This window comes from Etheostoma cragini, chromosome 8, assembly GCF_013103735.1.
Source record: "Etheostoma cragini isolate CJK2018 chromosome 8, CSU_Ecrag_1.0, whole genome shotgun sequence".
Taxonomy (NCBI): domain Eukaryota; kingdom Metazoa; phylum Chordata; class Actinopteri; order Perciformes; family Percidae; genus Etheostoma; species Etheostoma cragini.
This window is the reverse complement of record NC_048414.1, coordinates 12380796-12400819: the sequence shown is the minus strand read 5'-3', so window position 1 is coordinate 12400819 and position 20024 is coordinate 12380796. Positions and strand designations below refer to the sequence as shown.

The following is a 20024-nucleotide window of genomic DNA, read 5'->3' as shown; positions in this document are numbered from 1 at the left end:
CATCTTCATCACGCTAACTGTGAATGAGAAGAAATTACCAACCATTAGCAGCACGGTGGCCCAACGGTTAGTACTGTGGCCTCACAGCAAGAAGGTACTCAGGTTGTCCACGTGAGATCCATGTGAGGTCAAGCAAGGCTTATCATGAAGGCTCAATATAAGAGTAAAGTGGAAGCAGGGAGGTTGCCGAGTCCAAGATCTTCTTTCCAGGCCCCCCAGGAAGTGCACCAGGCTTCGAAGCAAATCGAACATATCGGCCAAGTGGTGGAATTACAACGTCATGTTGAAGCCTTTTAGCCCAAAATACTTTTCCCATAGACTTACATGGCAAAAGAGATGTCTCTAAATCAGTGGACACATTTTTTTGTGCGTCGCAACCCCTGCCAAATGACTCTTTTCACTATCCAAATTTGATCCATTTGGTTTGCTAACATTTGGAAAGTCTAGAAGAGCCGCATGATTAAATCCCCATTCAAGTTAGTTTAGCGCTAAACCGGACATAGCCAGCTCTATGGGCCCCATAATGCAGAAGCCGAGATCTGGAGCAACTCTCATAGGAACGCTGTATCCAGGTCTCATAATGCATCCATGCTCAAGTCTCAGGCTCAGTGCTCAACCCCCAACAAGCAAACTACAGGACATTGCCCTTCAACTTAAGATCCAATTGTCCAAGTTAAAATATGGTGGCAGCTCAGTGTGTTCTTCTCCTACTCATTTTCTGGGCTGGAAAATCCTCGTCCTTGATGGACTATCCTTGATGTGGGTCAGAGCAACACTTTCAGGGAAGCATGCGTGTTTTTTTGGGGGAGCAGGACAGCTTTAGACTGATACGCTTCCTGTCCAACTTGTAGCAAAGTGTCAATAGAGATTACTTGCATTGTGACACGTGTGAAACACCTTTAACTGTAATGAGCTTTTCCACTAGAAAGGCCCAGCAGACCTCACTTTTCAAAGCCTTTAAATTGCTATTATTTCCATGGTTACAGCAGGTCATGCTCTAGCTATTTGAAATCAGGCTGTTGCAGGATTTTTCTAGCGGCCTCTTTCCAGTACCCAGCGGATTACCTTAAAGAGGCAATTGCCATGTAAATTTCAGGGTGGTGCGAATGATAATCATAGTCAGAAATGGCTCTCCACATCCGATTTGATTTGACTTTGATTATTGTAGTCAGGAGACCATCAGGTAAAGACTGATGGCACAGTGTTCTTGAGATAATGGGAGAGCCAATTACTATTGAAATTATTATAGTGAAAACATGCCTTCAATGGAAAAATCTAAGCTAACCTTTTGTTTCTTTGGTCTCTGTCATGTTAAGGGGAAGAGGAATAAGCCGGGAGTAGAAACGGCAGACACTCCAGACTTGGCACGTGCGCGAGGGGAGAAGAAAGCCATCAAGTAAGTCCCTGGTAGCTGGTTGGGGTAGAATAATCTGGTGATAATGTACTCCATTTGTTTCCGCTTTGAGGCTCATGATCTACAACACCACACAAACCAGGCAGAAAATAAGGCCTGTTGTTTTATCTTGAAGAGCACAATCTCCACAAGAGAAGGTTGGGGTGGACTTTAAATGAAAGGTTAGTAATTTAATTAGTATAGATTATATCTGCATTATCCTACCTGTGAAGCTTTTGGGTGGACCAGCCTGCTCCTGCACTTATCTTATGGGTTGTGAGTTAGGTATCCCTAAAGTGCAGGCCTTTAGCCTTTGCATTGCTTAAAATGGTGCAGATTTAAGTAAACCGAGGGGTGCTTGAACGCTCTTTGTGAAATTGTTCATTGTTGTACAAATGTTTGGGAGGATTTTTTGCAGGACTCAAACTAAGATTAAGGTATTTTATGTTCTTGATGAAACAAGGCTGTAGTTCATTAACAGAAAATGTCAGCTTTGAAATGCTAAGTACAATACTTTATTCCACAAAATGCCTCAATTAACCTGCACATCACAACTTCTCTTTTATAGCCTGCTGCCGTCTTTGCTATTTTTAATGTCTTGTGTTTATTTTTTATTTTCTGTTTTACTTTACAAGCACTTAACATGCACTATGTGAATGTATTCTAACTTAAGTCCCTCAGTCTCTTAATTTTTGCATTTTCTTTCTCACTTGCTCCAGCAGCATTGGTGTGCTCAATTGGTCATTTCAGCTTCAAACTTCTCTTTGTGCACTGCCTTTCTCTCCTGCTCTGTCCCTGTGCTTACAACTCTGACCACTGCTGTGTGACTTGTATGACATCAGTGATTCTGCTCACCTTTTCCTCCTCTACTTTGACTGTCTGAGATTTAGCTCTCTGCCTTGTGTCTCATGAGTTCATGTGTTCTCACTGCTCACGCTGAGGATATGGGCCAGACTTCTTAATGTTTACTCAAATGTGTTTCATCAGTGGTGATGTGCTAGATGATCAAAATGTAATCACATGCTGTATGTATTCATTAGATTATGACTTCCTCTTTTCTTGCTTCTCCTTCTTTATCTCTCTGTGTCTTTGCTACAGCACATTGCTTTATGAAAAGCTTTTTGTGAATGCCTTTTTCCCCCAGGCTGCCCCTTTTTTATTTTTGAAATCAAACCACTATGATGATTTGTCAACTTAAGGTGGAAAACATTAATATGGGCCTGTTTTGTTTTAAACTCCCATTCAGTGAAGGTGGAAGACCAGCGATCTTCCTCAAACCAAGCCATCACAAAAAAAGCAGCAGCAAAGCAGGAGCAACTGTTGCAAATGGTTGGTTTGGCCAAGGCTGTCCATAGTTGTGTTATTCTGACCTGTCTCTCTCTTTGGCCACAGCGATCTAGACAGAGACTTTTGGAATAACAATGACAGCAGCACAGTGCAGCAGAGGTGGAGCTCCTATCCGCCCAAGGAGTTCGTACTAAACATTTCTCCCTATGCCCCATATGGAGATCCTCGCCTCACACTCAAGTGAGTCTTGGTCCAAGGTTGGTAAGAGACTTCCCCCTGAGCAGGGCTGTAATGAGGCAGGGGCAGTGCCACGCTCCCCTTTGCCTTCTCTCTTTCCTTTCCTTTCTTTTCCTTTAGTTCCTTCCCTCCCTTGCATTCCTCTCCTCTCCCATTTCCACACCACCCCCTTTTCTATTTGTGCAGTCATCACCACAGGCCTCAAATTGACCCATCAGATGTGGATGTTATAATGCCTGACAGCTTATTAAATCCACCAAGTTTCTTTATTTTCCTGAGGACAAAGTTTTCTCATGAGTAAGTGGGGATATTTAGCCAAAGGCCTATAGAAAAAGCCCTATCTATGAATGTCATAGTGGTGCAATAGATGCACAATGTCTTGACTTATTATTGCTGTATAATGCAATTTCCATCAAAAACAGTAATAACAACAGCAGTAATAACCCACCTAATGTTAGAACACTGGAGGGCACAAATGGTTACTTATGATTAGTCATAATCTGCTTTACAAAATAAGAGTGTAGAAAATGTCATACATACACATTACAGCATCCCTACGACAACCATTTGACTATTACTGCAGCATCAAAGCATCACAGCCTTGTAACCTCCCCGGGCTAATTTCTGCCACTACTCCTCACATCGAGGCGCATGTTCAGATGTCCCTCTACTCCCTACAGCCCTGCCGGTCCCACTAACTCCTGACCTCTAACCTCTCACCTCTTTCCCATGGGGCTGTGACCATGGAGACGGACAACCCTTGTACCTTTTCTCTCCAAAAGATGTGTATACTTTAACCCATCACTGTAATCTGTGTATCTCCCTGTCCTTTGCTTGTGTGAACTAAAATTGTTGTGGAGGGTTGACCGTTAAACCAGGTTGCAGTGTGGTGCCAGTGTTCACCTGTGGTTTACATCCATCTGTGGCTTCTCTCTGTTCCCCATCAACCTAATCTCTAATGTGTACTGCACTAACATTGTAGTACTTGAACTGAGTCTACTGTCTTTTGCATTGGGAGATAAGGCAACAGTGTTTTCACTTGATGCAATTAATGCATTTTTCATTCACTAGGCACTTGAATCCACTAAAGCAGTAGAAAGGTCATACCTATCTCGCTCGGGGCGCCGTGAAGGTTCTAAGCTTAGCCATCCTGCTACCAGGCATCTGTCTGATGAACTGTCTAATAACTGGTCATCTTTAATAGACACAGCTGTTGAGGACTGTGTGTTAAATTGCATGGAGAAAGGAGCCAGCAGTGTGCTTATGAACACGATGGATAAATGGATTGCTGTCTGAAAACTCTGCCGGAAGATGATTGCTTCTGATCTCAGGAAACCAGCTTTAGACCCAAAACTTTATTTTTTTTATTTTTTAACCCTCAAGGTTGGCATTTATTGTCTGAAACACTTTCCTGTCTCTCTAGCGGGAAAAAATAAATGCTAAAAATGCAACAGTAGCATAATTTTATCAGTAGTGTGTGAGCCAGTAAAAACACACATTCAATTAAAATAAGAAAACATGAAGCTATTTTTACGGCCTCCTGACTCCAACCAATAATATGCCACTAAAGCTAACAGACAGTTAGGAATTACTTCCAGTTTGAGAGTCTCTCGAGATCAGCAGCTTTCAATCTCTGTAACGACACTGGGCCTCATTTATCAAGCAGGTTACCTTCCTCTGCACAATCGTTCTCCATGTTAAAGGATTAATTGGATTGGACATCAATACTATAATTTTTCCATGTGAACTTGTTATATATTCAATGTCAGCAATAGCCATGATACAAGTCGTGATGAATTGACATAAACCATTTTTTTCTGAAAAACTGTCAAAGATGTTCTTTTATAAATCATTTCTCGACTGTCAGGAAATAGGATTGATATCTGAATGCTATATTCCTGTAAATACAAGTGATGCATGATCCCATTTATTTATGTGTTCCTACCTTTTAATAAAGAAAGAAGACGTTCACCTTGTGCTCGATAAATCAGGCCCTCGTCTCTTGTGTTGACCGTTGCGTCAGCAGTGTCATCCATGCCATTGTTGTGATTGATGACTTATCTGCATGCACTGTCAGGTCAGTTGGTCAAAATTAAATGTGAAAGGTGACCTTCAAAGGGACGTGATGCAAGTGTAGTACCCCCCACCCCACGACCCCATGCTTACACACCAGACGACTTGTCTTCTGTGCCTTGTAATTTATGTGTCCTGGGGCAGGAGGACCATCCATATTAATACAATGTAGTCATGTCACCAGAGGGCACTACTGTGCTTTATTTTTTGATCACTTTAGAGTAGATTTGACATTTTAAATGTAAAACCAGTTTTACATTTAAGAAATCTGAGTCAGCATGAACACTGATTAGATTGCCCTTATGATCCTTTCTACTGTGTGGTGCAGGTATTTCAGGACTTCCTGTTTACTGATGCTAAGTGGTGATCAGATGACATGCGGATCTTTAAAAATTAAATATTATACATTAAGATCTAAAAATATGGTGTAATTGATGCTGTACAGCAACAAATGCACTTGTATTTAAGCAAATGTCACTTTGGATGACTTCCCAAATGAGTCGATAATTTTCTCATGAGGCACTTCAGTACAAGCCGTCCTCTAGTTGCTCTAAGTTGCTATTGAATTGCCTTGTGTAGTAGCACATCTCAAGCCCCAAATTCCTAAATGAATGAGAGAATGAGACTTAAATAGCCAGTGTCCAGACACTGTTGCCACTAGTGAATGCTGGCAGCTGTGGCATTGGTCCTCCAGGCTCAAAGAAGTGACTCCTTGCTGGTTTTCCATCCTCCACAGGCTTCCTGTAAATTCTCCTCTTGCTCCCTGCTCTCCTTTCCCCTATCCCTCTCTTTCTCCACCCTGGATTCCACACAGACCTTTTCCTCATCTTGCCTCTCACTTGGCCTGGAAAACTAGACATGCCCCCTCACATACTCTACTGATCTATCTCACCTCCTTAGCCATGTGGTTACTCAATCTATTTTCAGTTGTGATGTGTTTTTGTCTGTCTTTCTTACACTATTTGGTCTTTTTCTCCTCTGCCTGTTGTTATTCTCCCTCTTCTATACATTCTGTCCGGTGTGGGACCTCCGCACCCTGTCTCTCTTTCTTAGTGGGGCATTGTCAGGGGGTCAGAAGGGGGCAGCAACTGGGCATGGGGATGATGGGGGGGGTCCTTATCGCAGTGACAGCGTGAAGAGCATGATGACAGAGGGAGTGAAGGCCGGGAGGTGGCAGACCGTCCAGGGCCACATGAAGTCCGGAGGATTGAGACCCAGCGAGTGAGTTCAGAACCGGGTAGAAAAAAAAGCAAACATTTCAATCACGGCGCAGAAGAATAAACACACATTACAATGCAAATGTTTTTCTTATAAATGTAATTCTTGCAGCAGCTATGAGTAGATGAATGAATCAGTTCTGAGTAGAAACAAGGAGAGTCCGGTCAGGTTCAGCAGGGGGAAAAATGCAGCTCAGGTGTCAAGCTGGGCATGTGGGACCAGATCAAGGTGTGAGCACTGGGGAAATGTGAACGCTCATCATCATGAGAAGATAACAATAGTTGCTCGAGCTGCCTCGCACTGACTCACCTTCAGCTGACACAGTCAGCCCAGCTGCACAATATAGCCTTGTGTATGAATCTGCAGGAGAATATGATTTATTCATGCAATACGGAAATAGTCTCATTTTCACACACTGACTGAAATAATGCCTCATACCTTGCCATCCCGCATTTTAATTAAGGTTGAGGCTGGAATGTGAACCGCATGTTGGTCACTAACTAAATGTATCCCACAGGCATGACGTATGACATAAGTTATGATCTATATTCAGCATGTTGTAAATGAGGCAGTTCATTTTCAGTTCGTGAGTTTTTGCACCTTCCTTTGGCACCTCAAGCCTGTGATATTTTTCCTCCACATCACATTTACACTCCCCACTACCTCACTCTTCATTCCCTCCTTCTCTCATCTTTCTTTTTGCCCCCTGTCTATAATTGGATTCTATTTTCAGGCTGCTATAAGTGTCTGTGTCTCTCGTGTTTGTGTTTCACACCCCATTTTCTGTCTCTCCTCCATCGTCACCCTCTGCTCACATTGTTCCTTTCATTCTCTCCATCTTTGCCGCTGTGTAAAGCCGCCCCTCTCGTTCTCCTTTTCTTATGTTTCCCCCACAAACAGTTTTATTTCTGCAAAACCTTTCATTACACTTTTTATCCTTTTTATTTAAATATGATAGACACTAAAAGCCTTGTGCAAAATTATGTTAGGTGAAGTAATGCAATACAGAAGTAAACTGCACATAACTGATGATGTGAATAGCTCTCTCATGACCTAATTCTGGTAGTCTGGGTTACACAGCGATCTGAGGAAGAAGATAAATTTGGTGTGTAAGAAAATATCTAAAAAAGAAGATGATAGGATACTGTAGCGCTCACAAAACACAGGAATGATGCATGTGTAAGTAAGTGTTGACATCTAAATAAAATGTGTCACACCTTCATGTCGATGTGACTACTGAAACATTTGTAAGAAAGGCATTGAGCCAATTTACAGTATTTTTAAAGAGGAGGAGTGGAAAATGAGAGGCTGACAGAGGGAGGGAGTCATATTGTAGGACTTGGTTGGCTGTTGGGATGTCTCTAGAGGTGCAGCATGTATTTAAAAGACGAAAAAGACTTTGAGACAGGAAGAGAGGCTATCAGAGATGGAAAAAATTGACTGACGAGTAGAAGACATGGGGATCTCTCATCAGACTAGAACAGCCTCTTCAAGAAGGCCTGGAATCTGCAAAAGCACAACCCACGCGCCTCGACTCAGTCATGTGGCAAAGAATCGCGCCACACTCGTGCGGACAGTGCACATTCGACCACTGCCCACGCGAAACACACTCTCACGCAAACCGCACGCACAGGCACGCAAGGTGCACACGCATGTGACGCAGACGCACAGGGCAAGCTCACAGTCTGCACATTGCTGCCTGACGCAGCCCTATGAGCAATACACGGCACACAGCGATCACTCAGGCTGCACCTTCTACTGCTATTTCTGCTACTGCTGTTACTGCTGCTGCCTCACGTTGCTCTCTTTCTCTCTCCTCCTCCTCCTGTCTCCACCACCTAATGCTCCTCCCTCTGCCTTCTCTACATTGTCATCATATATCACTCTTCCTCATTCCTCCTCCTCCTCCTCCTCCTCCTCCTCATCATCAACTTCCTGTTTGGATGAACTTTCCTGTGTCCATCCTGATGTCAACCTTACTTCTTCTACTGTGTCTCCCTACTGCCCTGTGCCACCTTGTCTCATCTCTGATGATTCTTTCCCTCTCTTCTACGTCTCATCTGCTGACCTCCTCCCTTCTGAACAATTCACCTCATGTTGCCACGGCTCCTCTCCCAAATCTACTTCATCTTCCTCTTCCATGCCCTCTGACTCCTTTCTCCATCCTCATCATCCTATCCTTTGTCGGCCGTGGCCTTCTTCACGCTCTCTTTCCTCCCTGCTCCTCTGCCCTCCCAGCTTTGGGGATCCAGTCTTATCGTATGCGTCCACTTTGGAGCACATCCCCTCCCGGCCTAGGACACTACTGCGCCAGCAGAGTCTTCAGCAGCCTCTCATCCACCCACCAGGCCCTGGTCTTAGCCATCCTCCCACCACATCCCAGAGTTTGGGACAATTACACACTGCACCTGGACAGCCTGGGGGAGGCGGGGGTGCTGGGAAAGGAGAGGGAGGTGGCAGCAGTGGTGAGGGTGGGGGTGCGGGTTCGCGAGGCGGTCCCAGGGGTGCACGGGGCAGCCCATCAGGATCAGGGGCCTCTCGCAGTAGGGGAGGTGGAGCAGCAGGGTGCTCCCGTGGCAATCCTGGCAGCTGGGATTTCATGATGGACCAGATGCGGAATCGCGGCCTGGACGCAAAGTCCTTCCTGTGAGTCTCTGCAACTCTTCCTTCCATATCTTTATGTAGTTCTCTGTAGTTTCACCTGCTTAGGCTTTAAGGTAATTATTTGCTTTAGTACGCTAAATGAATCAAATAGTTCATAATGTATTGATCTTTAAGTACTAACTAACCTGCTTTTACCTTTTACCTTTGTGTTCTGTGCCTCTTTTGGGGTTTTATTTTCAGTTTGCATCTGATATACAGGGAAGGATATTACTCCTGTCAGTCAAAATATGTATTAATGTGCTTGTGTGCATACATGAATTAATGTGTATTATGTAGGGGTGCAATTATGTGTGGGCAACCTAAAGCCTTTTGACAAGCCTTTTTAGTTCACTGAATACTAAGCCAATAATAGAATACTAAGCTAATAATAGAATATTAAGCCAATAAAGTCACCCTGCAGTAACTTTGAGGACCTCTTAGGGGTCCCGGACCCCCTGTTGAGATCTCTGCTTTACATGGTTATATGGAGAATGTGCAGGATTTTCTTGCACAAAGTTCAGTCATTCTTTTACTGTAACACTTTTTCATATACATTTTTATATGCATTTAAAAAGGCAAGTCCATGTTAAAGCTAATCATGTTGGCGTAGGATGATGAATGTGAACGTAGATGAGAAGGCCAGAACTTGGTCTATTTGAAAATTCTATTATAGATGTTAATAAGGGTGGAGTTATAAATGTAAGTGAGCTATTGTCTTTTAGCTCTAAGCCCTTTGGTTGAGTAAGAGATGGATCACCATCTAATGGTATTAGATCACACACGGATTTAACAAAATTACACAAAAATACAATTATAAATATTGTTTATTAGATTGTATTTTTAGAGGGGAAGTTCATGTGGGGGGTACGTTATGTTTTATGATTCTTTCAAATGTCAACTGAAGTCCATGCATCCTTTTTAACATTTGTTAATATGAATGCACAGTGCTACATCAGTAATCAGTTTAAATTAATTACAAAGCTTTTTATTGAGAAGTATGTTAAGCAAATCTTTCCTAATTTTAGAATGAGTAACGTGCCTGAAAAAGGCCAAGTCAGTTTTGACATATTGTGAGCTATTTCAATCCCATTCTGGGAAAAATTGTTCAATGTTTACACTGTATGCTCTGCTAAACAGTAACATCTGTGGATGGCATTCAGCCTGTCTGCTGCAATTGTCTTTACAGGACAGAGCTGGTGGTGCAGTTCATAAAATGCATGAGATTGCGTCATAAAAAGTCCCATTTTATATTCACACTGTCCGACTCAATTACATGATGTTATTTTTGATCCATCCTTTGGAATGACTTAAATATCCTGCTAAGGATTTAGACCAGTAGGCCTATTCCATATTTCATGAGAATTTGCAACTGAAAAGGCACCTCTGTTTCCGGTACCACAGGTTAACTTTTAAGCTAATAGAAAAGCTTAGTCTGCTGGTTGTGCTGGTTGACATGTGTCAGCATGTCTACATCACAGTCCAAATGTCACTGTGCATCAGTAAAAGAACAAGAGTTAAGCAGCTGTGTGTAGATTTGTTAACCCTGAAGCATTGATCTTATGTCACCAGCACCATTACTTCCACAACATATTGTTACTTCAGGGCAGAAGTCGAGGGAGGGCAGATGAGGAAGAGAGGGGGATGATGAAGGGTTGAGAAACAACGCCAAGGTACAACTTGTGTTTGATGTCCCTTTCCAACACTGAATCCATTTTACAGTAGCTTTTCACCTATTTATTTTTCAGTTGTGTTCAAGCTTCTCTGGGCATTTGAGTATGTCACAGCCAATCAAATGTTGCCGGCTAAATCAGCATTAGCAATGTAGCACATGCCACCACCAAGGTCATTGAGCATATCTCCTATACTCAACTAAGCTAGTCAACTCATCATTGTAAATGTGAGATTGAGGTCATATTTGATGATGTATTGCCTTCTCTGCAACAGCAACACCTCTTATGATTGAATACAGAGCGCTCAGTAATAGACATGACCCATTGTTGAAGCCAGTTAATTTCAATCTTGGCCAGATTCCCTATCTGGGTGAATCATAGCTCAATGGCTGTGTTTATGTGATTGACACGGATATCTAGCCTTTAGAGCCATTTGACCAAATGGGTCTCTTGGGTGATTGGTCATCATGCTTTGTGGCTTAAAACCAATAACTTATCCTGTTTCCTCTCTCGCCTCTGCTTCCTTAATGTTTGGTGCATTAGTTGTTTAACAAATATTATGTGTAAATGCTCATTGAGTACTTAAAAGGCGGTGGGAGAAGAGGGATCCAATAACCATTAACTAATAACCTATATAGTATCTTTAAAGGCACCATGCCGTTTCATATATTTTATAGACAGTCAATCCAGGCGCCACTTCTTTGTCTATATGTATATATATATATGTGTTGATTAGCTCAGAGTTAGGCAACCAAGATTCTCTATTATTAAAGATAGCACATTATGAGCTACACCAATGATATGAAATGGGACACACTTCCTGTCTTATAAATAGGCACTGTCTCGTTTGAAAGTGTAGTGAACGTAGTATGGATGGAAGAAATGTTGTTCAAATAGTGAGGTAAAAATAATAAACAGTTGAAATAGTTAGCCAAGGATAAATGGTTGAAGCAGTGAGCTAAAAACAATGTTTAAATAGTTAGCTAAGGGGAAAGGTTTGTAATAGTTAGCTAAAACTAATGTACAGATGGTTGAAATAGTGTACTAAAAGCAATGGATGAACAGTTGAAATAATAGGCAATGGAAATATAGTTGAAGTAGTAAGCTAAAAGAAAAGATTTAAATAATGAGCTAAAAGTAATGTTAAAACGGTTAAACTAGTTAGCTAAGGATAAACGGTTGTAATAGTTAGCTAATAGAAAGGGCTAAACTGTTGAATTAGCTAAAAGTAATGCATGATCAGTTATAGTAGAGAGCTGACAGCAATGTTAAAGTAGTTAGTTAGGGAATAATGTTTGTAATAGTTAGCTAAAACTAACAAATAAACTGTTAAAATAGTGAGCTAAAAGCAGTGTTTAAACGGTTTCAATAGTGAGCTAAGGATAAACAGTTGAAATATTTAGCTAAAAGTATTGGATGAATGGTTGTAAATAATGAGCAACATATAATGGTCGTAATTAATGGGGTACTTATTTATCTGAAAGTGGTTGTGGGGGTAGGTCACACATGGAAGGTTGGGAACCACTGGTATAGACATCACAGAGATTATTAAACAATTCTTTATGGTGCTGCAAAAAAATGCATGACGGCATGTAAGAAAGATGAAATTGTGAGCTTTGAGGTGATAACTTTCCCCAGCTTGGCAGCACTGTATTTTCTCAGCAGAGGTATTGTAACGCAGTCAGAGGCTTAGGCTATAGAACTGTGTGTGTGGGTGACAGGAAGTGGGAAAGGAGGCAGAGAATTAAGAGTGGAAGATAGCAAGGAGGGGGAAAGGGGATTTGGAGAGCAAATGTAGTGGAATAGAATAGATGAAATGAGAAGAGTGCAACATGGATGGTGAGAGAGCAGTGACCCAGAAAGTGGTGGCATACACCAACCTTCTCAAGATACTGTGTCACTCAAATAGAAACAATTAGTCCAGATCTTCTTAATGAGGCTTAATAATACCTCAACTCTTTAAAGAGATGACAGGCATGTTCAATGGGAAAGGTGGGTCTCTAGGGAAAGCAAAAGGCAGGTTTAATAACTAAATAAATTACTATGCGTGTGGTGTGCAAGTGTGTGTGTTTGTGTGTGTGCATACACACACAAACATACCAGTTACATGTGTGGAAGCTGATGTGCAAGCTGATGAATATCACATCCATTAACAATCATTGACTAATCACCAACAGTTCCTTTAATTATTTGTTGTCTACAATGTGAACACAGCCCGCACCTGTTGTCAGCACCACTTCATTAAAATCATTATACATTATTAATTTGGCCTTTCAGTTTAAGGTTGTTTCTAAATATCCTTCCCTGGATAAAGTGCTTACTGCTGGGGTTTTATGTGGCATTGCGGATTTCCCTTATGAACATTTTCTTTGTTACTGTTTCCTCTTTCCTCTGTAATGCCATATATTCTTTTGTCCTGCCACCTGTTTGCTAACTGTCCTTGCTGTCACCTGAAATGACCTCTCTTTTCTTCTCTCCCCCCGCACCACACCTTTATATCCGAATTCTCTGTCCTTTGCATCTTTTCTCGCCTTTTGTTCCATCTTTGTCTCTATTTCTTTATTGTGTTTTTAAATGGGAGCCAGTGAAGGGAAGCTGGTGGTCCTGGCTTTGGCCATTGGTGTGGCTGAGCAAGATGACTTTGCCAATATCCCTGACCTGCAGGAAACAGCGCAGGCACCACCATCATCCAATCAGGAGCCCCCTCCTGAGAAGAGGTACCAGATAATGTATGAGAGTGCTTGTTGTATGCGAGAGAAGGATGAGTTGCAAATGAAAGGACGTGAAGGATACAGCTAGGCGAGGAGAGTAGTTTTATTTTGTAGTGTCTTCGGTGTGTCATAGCACTTAAGTGCATTGTGCCAAAGACCTGCAGCCCAAATAGAACCAGAGCTTGACACTGTTACAGAAATAAAAATGAGAGCCGACTATGAAACCAAATGTAGAAAAAAATGCCTGTAATGCTGAGATGAGTAAAGAGATAAAGCAATTTGGATGTTAGCTGCAAAGCATAATGAGCTCATAAATCACAGCAGTGAGATGCACACTGGTACTTCAATCCTTTTTGCTGCTTTTAGTGGTAAAGTTTCAGTCAGTCAAATAAAAACTGTTTTCTCATGCTATTGGTCTTTTTTTCCTGACCATAATCATCTTTCCCATCACAATGACATTCTCCAACATTTCATCTCTTTGTTTTTCTTTTTGCTCCAGCCTTATAGAGACCTCCCATTGGTAATTGTCGTATTTCCTTTGTATTTTCATGTTTTTTTTTATCCCAGTCCTTTCTACTCCTGTGTGTTTTTCCCTCCTGCTCATTAGCTTCCTTCAATCACCCTCGGCTGCTCTGAAAGTCCCGTCTCTGTAGCTCCACCGAGGGTCTAGAGAGCCTCCTCATTATTCCCAAACATGTTAGTCACTTACATAAACACGCTTCTAAAAATAAACCTTTTCCTTGCCAGCCACCTTACACACTAGGAGCCAAAATAGTTCTACTCATCTTTAAGGATGCACCACTCTCGCTCACATCTCCCTATCTCCCGAAATAATTAGTTTTGCATTTTGTTTTTGGACCATTGGATTGGAATTGGACCATTTTTTTGTGAAACAGTTTAAGACTAACAAATGAGTACAGTGGCTGTGTCATGTGAAACAACACGCTGAAACCTCACTGTGCTTGTTGTTTGTTCATTTTTCGGCCATGGATGGTGGTTTTGATTATTTGTGCCAGCGTGTAACACCATAGAGCCAGAGTGAAATCCTGCGTTTGGTCCAGCGCTAGGCAGATGCGACATACTTGATTTCCTCTGCCTACCTCACTTTGATTCTGTGACAAATTGGATACAATTGGGAAATGCATAATATGACACACACCTTAAAACAAATTGGCGGGGGAAGGTGAAGAAATTCAGATTTACTCATCACACCCATTCACAAGTGTTTCATCAATTTGACACATGATTTAAAACTAAGGCTCTATTACAATACAGATGGTAACTGTTTTTACATCTAGACCGCGCAGCTGCAGCATGAAGCTACACATGTGGGCTGTGCAACTGGAGACAGTTGCAGGGTATGTTGTGTCTTATAATAGCAATAATAGCAATTGTCTTCCCTGAACTAATAAGCACTTTTCATTTATCTTAAAAATATAGCCTTTAGATCCACGCAACTAGTGAAAGATATTTGTGTCTTGGTTTGTCTGGCTCATGTTAGTCTCTTACCCCAAAGCAGCATGTGGCCTTTTCCTGAAGTCAACGCGGTGCTGCAAGGAGATACAAACAAGCATGAAAATATTCTTTCGGTAACATGTTGCTTTTGAGAACATCAAAACTATCTACATTGTTCAGGATTAAACCCGTAGAGCCACAGAGGAGTACAATTTGCTGTGTAATTTGCTGTGCACATTACATCTGGCTTTCCCAGCTTTTGTATTCACCTGGAAACCTCCTTAAATGGGTTGTGAAATCCACTAATAGACTAAATAGCAAGCAGGAACCGCAGGCGGCTGAGTTCAGCTCTTGGCCTGCAGGACTCGTCTCGATTTAACGATGATTGAGTGCATTGTGGTATTTTCTAGATTAACCTGAGGTTCGTTTAATTTTTTCTAGTCAAAACAGAATGACTGGCAGCTTCTAGTCTGTGAACAATGGAGAAAAAGAGATCTGAATATAATGAATGATTCATATGTCTCGGACAAACTCCCGTGTTTCCCTCTCCTGAGCTGTGAACTAATTCCACTTGAGCCACTCATTGTTTTGTTTGTTTCATGATAGATTACAAATTTAAATGTATAATAAATGATTTAGCCATAGTTTAATTGGATGCTAAATTTAGAGACTCAATTAAATGTTACTAGTCCACAGTGTATTAGAAATGCAAGGTGTAAGCTTGCTGGGACTATATCATTCCCCGTGGTGTTAGTGCTGACTTCACAGATGTCTGGCCATCAATATTCAATAATCAATCATTCTATTGGCATATTGCTCATTATGAATGGGGCTGTCAAGCCGGAGACAAATCTGTGCTTTCGTTCACATCACGCTCTCCACACCCCTTGTATATCCATATCATCGCAGTCTTTGCATTCACATCAAACATGTCCTTCATGTGCCCATCACTCATTTCCATACTTGCATCACTCATGTAATACCCCATGGATTTCAACTAATGGATCAGCTGGACAACATGTGACTGGCAAATTATAAAGCCTCTGAAGTTAATGTGAATGACTCTCAAACGTTAGCATCATCAAAGCTAACTAAATCTCTCCATTGTTGATGAACATTAAAGAGCTGCTCCGCCCAATGTGTTGTCCTACGTTAGTGAAACAACGAGTGGTGGAAAGTAACTGTTACTTCAAAGATTCCATTAGATTCAAATTTGACGTAATGAAACACGGAATAACTTATAAAATATGCATAGTTAGATAATGCATAGTTAAAGATTAAACCACCAGTGGTTTGTGACTTAGTTGGGATGGGCATGACTAATTGATTGCTCGAAAACTCACCATTATGAAGGGTTAATGAAGGAACACCAGCTGTTAGCTTTTTAGTCAATTTTTAGGTAAATAAACAAAATAAGCAACTTAACCAACTCTGGTTGAAATAAACCTGTGCAGTATATAAAGTAGGCCTACATACTTCGCCGAGTGAGTTTTTTTTGGAGTGTCAGAATTTTACTGGCATGTACTGCCCGCGCCGCACTGACACACAGCCAGTGTGTCTCTTAATTTACAGAGTTAGATGTGAAAATATGATGGCTACACACTTTTTTCCCCCTCTGTCTCTCTCTGCCGTTGTCAAGTGGGAGTGGGCAGTGGCTCAGCGCAGCTCGTTCCTCGGAGGCAGACCTTTAAATCAGCATTCGAATGTTGATTTTGAATTTGAATGTAAACGTTACAAATAAAGCTGTTAACAATTTGGTACAGCTCCGAAACTATTTGGTACAGCACTAACTGTTTTTAATGAGCATAAGCATTATGCATCGCATATACATGGCTGTGTATTGTTATTGCTGCTGCCACACTCTTTAAGATGAATTCCAAAAATATTTTTCCCTCCACAAGGAATCAATCCCCCCTCGAAGAATTCATGTGATTACTCGATCTGAGAAAAGTTTTTTTTTTTCTGATGTGATGTGATTGTGGGCACAATTGGAGCCACATGTGCAAAACTCAAACTACAGTCTGCACAGCAGCAGTTGTTGTGGACCGAACTCTACACACTTACCTCATGACTTTAACCACAACACTGTGGATTTGTAGCACTTTCTTCAAATGCTAACACACTGCTGTCACAACTGTTAACCATGCTTTCAAACAGAATATATTTAGTTTGGTGTATTTCAAACACTGCTCATTGTAATTATACCTGAAAGCCTAAGTAGGTGTCTTGTTTTAGACTAGTTAGTGTACATATAAGTCTTTTTTGTATACAAAAACCATATAAAAAAAGAAACAATTCAACACTGTACTGTTGAGCAAAGATCTTTGTAAAAGAGCAAAGATACCAAAATGTCCAGGTAAGATGTCTGAGGTCACATACACAGCTATAAAAAAAAATCTAAATCTTTACTATAGTAAAACTGTGTTCTTGCTGTTTTTCAGAAAGTAATGGAGGGGAAAGCAATGGAAACACCACATTAATTTGTATTTTTGATGCAGACATCCAATGTGATGAAGAAAACTTCAAAAGCAGGATTAGTCACTCTATTCTTTGTTGCTGTTATGTACCTTTAGTTTTTTTATGAGTAATTCCATAAATTACGAGAGACAAAATACTATATTGAAGCAAACTGTTGATTCCTTCTTGTTTACCGTTACATGAAAATTGGTATATTACATACAATTGATATATTTTCTTTATTTAAAGTAGTGTGAGTCACTCAAATTGTTTGCTGCACTGAGCCTGTTTTACGACGTGTGTTAAGAGTTGTGTTGCTTGGAATGAGTTTTGCAGGTGATGTGAACTGTTTAGCTCAGGTGACCAATGGTAATGCTGACTGTAGTTAGTTTTAGTTTTGCACATGGGGCGTCAGTTGTGACCACTGCTGTTAAGCTATCGAAAAAAACTGTAATTGTGCCAATCCAGTAGTGTAGTTGCAGCCCCTTGTCATGTTTCAGACATTTCCCCTCTAAACATCTCACATTGTTTCATTTAAAACATAGAACACCCAAAGAGGTCAAGTTATCAAATTAGCTTTCCTCAACCATTAATCATGACTCATGACCTCATGACCCCTCAGATGTATTGTGCGGGGACCTGACCCCTAGGTTGGGAACCACTGGACTACCTAACAGTAAAACATTTGGCCCATCCTCAAGCAGCTTCAACACTCAGAAGTCAAATATTATAATAGATTTTTCTGCAAAATTATTACTTCTGTTCTGCACTTTAAGTTTATTTTGCTGATGAAACTTCTGTACTTAAACTTAAGTAGTAGTTTAAATGCATGACTTTTACTCATAATGGAGTATTTTCTTTTTTTACAGTGTTGTATTGTTACTCTGAGTGCTTCTTCCACCATTGGTAACAGTAATACTCCTGGCCTTGCAGTGCAATTAGCCAAGTAATCCTGCTAATAGAAACATGTATGTAATGTACTTAGTGTCCAAATAACAACAGAGGGGCCTTTTGTTGACCCTTTAGCTGTATGTTAACTCTTTATTTTTGCCTGGCCATAGTTGGCGCCCTGTTATTCTCAGAGGCCATGAGAAGATGTTATAGTGCGTTGTATTCATTACGTTCCTTTACTGACCTTGTGTGTACAATCGCTGGATGAAAGGGTTCTGCTAATCCATTTGTTTATGAATTGAGACAGGAACTGACTGACAGTTTGAAATGCAGCAGAGTTGTTGGTATTGACTGAGACTTTTAATCTAAGGTTACACAATTTTAGTGGACAGAGAAGAGCGGTAGGGATGTTGCATGAAGAAATAGCAGAGGAACTCGGTTGGATTACAAAGATTGTGTGTTGCTTTGATTCTGTGGCCAGGCATGCTGAGATGTTTATACCCCAGGCATCTATAGGTTGGGAATGTTAGAAAGCTTAATTACGATGTTTGAGTAGCTCGGTAATGCCTCATTGGTCCTCACTCACACAATTCTGTTACAATTCAGTGAACCTATACTGTTGGTTCTTTTACTCGTGTAGCTATAAAGAGAAGCCACAATCCCCATGAGCTGTGAATCTAGATCTCTCTCTGAGCAGCCAGCTAACGGCCCAATCAGGATGCAGGTTCAGAACAGAGGAGGCGGGATATATCCTCGTGCTACATTAACATTCAATCCACTTGCCTGTGGTCTTTCAATTATTCATCCATGCATGTTACATCATTTTGTGTAAGCAATTGGAGTTTTATTTTTATTTTTCTGAATACATCTTAAAGATATTGATAAACTTATTAATATAGATTTTCTGCCTCAGAAACTCTGCCTCAAAGTCGTGATGCACTCAGGGATATTCTCTTAGTGTCTGTTATTGTCAAGCGGGCTGTATAATGTTGCTTCATATATATTATAAACTAATTAAACAGCTTAACTTGACATGAAAGGCAAATGCAATCACAGTAACATACGTCAATATAAATGTGTGTTTATTTAAAGTCATGACTGTGTGTTTGATTTCTAAAGTCCTTATTCTGTGTAGGAGGAGTTTAATGTTTATGCGGTGGTGGATGTGTGTTAGTGTAATCTAAGGTCATTCCGAGGTCAGATACACGTGCAGAGTAGCCTTTTAAGGTGGTCATTTTGGGCCTTGTTTTCTTAGATAAAAGAAAAAAAACTGCTGTTTTATGCTTCCAGGTGATATAATCTGTGCATAAACATGTAAATTGATTATGCTATGCCCTGCTAGTCAGCTCCTCCTTTGACAGGGTCTTTATGGGCCCGGCTAATCAGCAGAGTCCTCAGGGGGCTCTGCTTAAGACTGTCCCTGGGCCTTTGGCTCACTGTGGCCCCATGCTCATACACACATCACAGAGGGAATGTTGAGATGCATTCAGTTAGATACTAAAAAAAGGGGCTAAGTACACTAGGCCGGAAAAAAGGAGTCACAAAGACAGGAAGCAGAGGTTAATGCATTTGTACATCCATCCATCCATACAGTATGTCAGGGGAGGATGAGGGAATATTCAGGGCACATATCAATCTTCCTTCCATGAGCTGGAGGAGGGAGTACTCATTGTACTCTGCACATCCATGCGTTATGTGGCGCTGAAGGCAGCACTTTAGACAGCAGGTGCATGCTGAAAAACATGCTCATCTCATACATACAGATAGAGGGACGGCAGTTGGGGAGATGAGCCATTTGGAACATTAGCCTGGGACCCTTGTGTCCTGCCTCAGAACAGGTGGCACATGTGCACCAGCCTCCACCTCTGAGGCCATCTCTGTATCTAATCGTGATGCAAAACATTTGGTAGACTCAAGTTTTAATAGACTTAAAAAAAAAAAGGTTTTAATGATTTCATGTTGTGCTGAAATTCCCTGGAAGGATAGGTT

The 20024-nt window shown here is 41.2% G+C and overlaps 1 protein-coding gene across 3 annotated transcripts in view; it reads left to right on the top strand.

Moving 5' to 3' along the window:
- syt7a (synaptotagmin VIIa) overlaps positions 1-20024 on the top strand; it is a 74064-nt gene that overhangs the window by 42567 nt on the left and 11473 nt on the right. The window contains exons 3-6 of one of the 3 annotated variants that reach the window (XM_034879368.1): positions 1317-1396; positions 2786-2920; positions 8447-8854; positions 13107-13238. In XM_034879368.1, the coding sequence (XP_034735259.1) occupies positions 1317-1396; positions 2786-2920; positions 8447-8854; positions 13107-13238 (755 nt within the window). Of the gene's footprint in view, positions 1-1316; positions 1397-2785; positions 2921-4759; positions 6212-6597; positions 8855-13106; positions 13239-20024 lie in introns of those variants that run through there. The other 2 variants (XM_034879369.1, XM_034879367.1) reach the window with 2 other exon arrangements.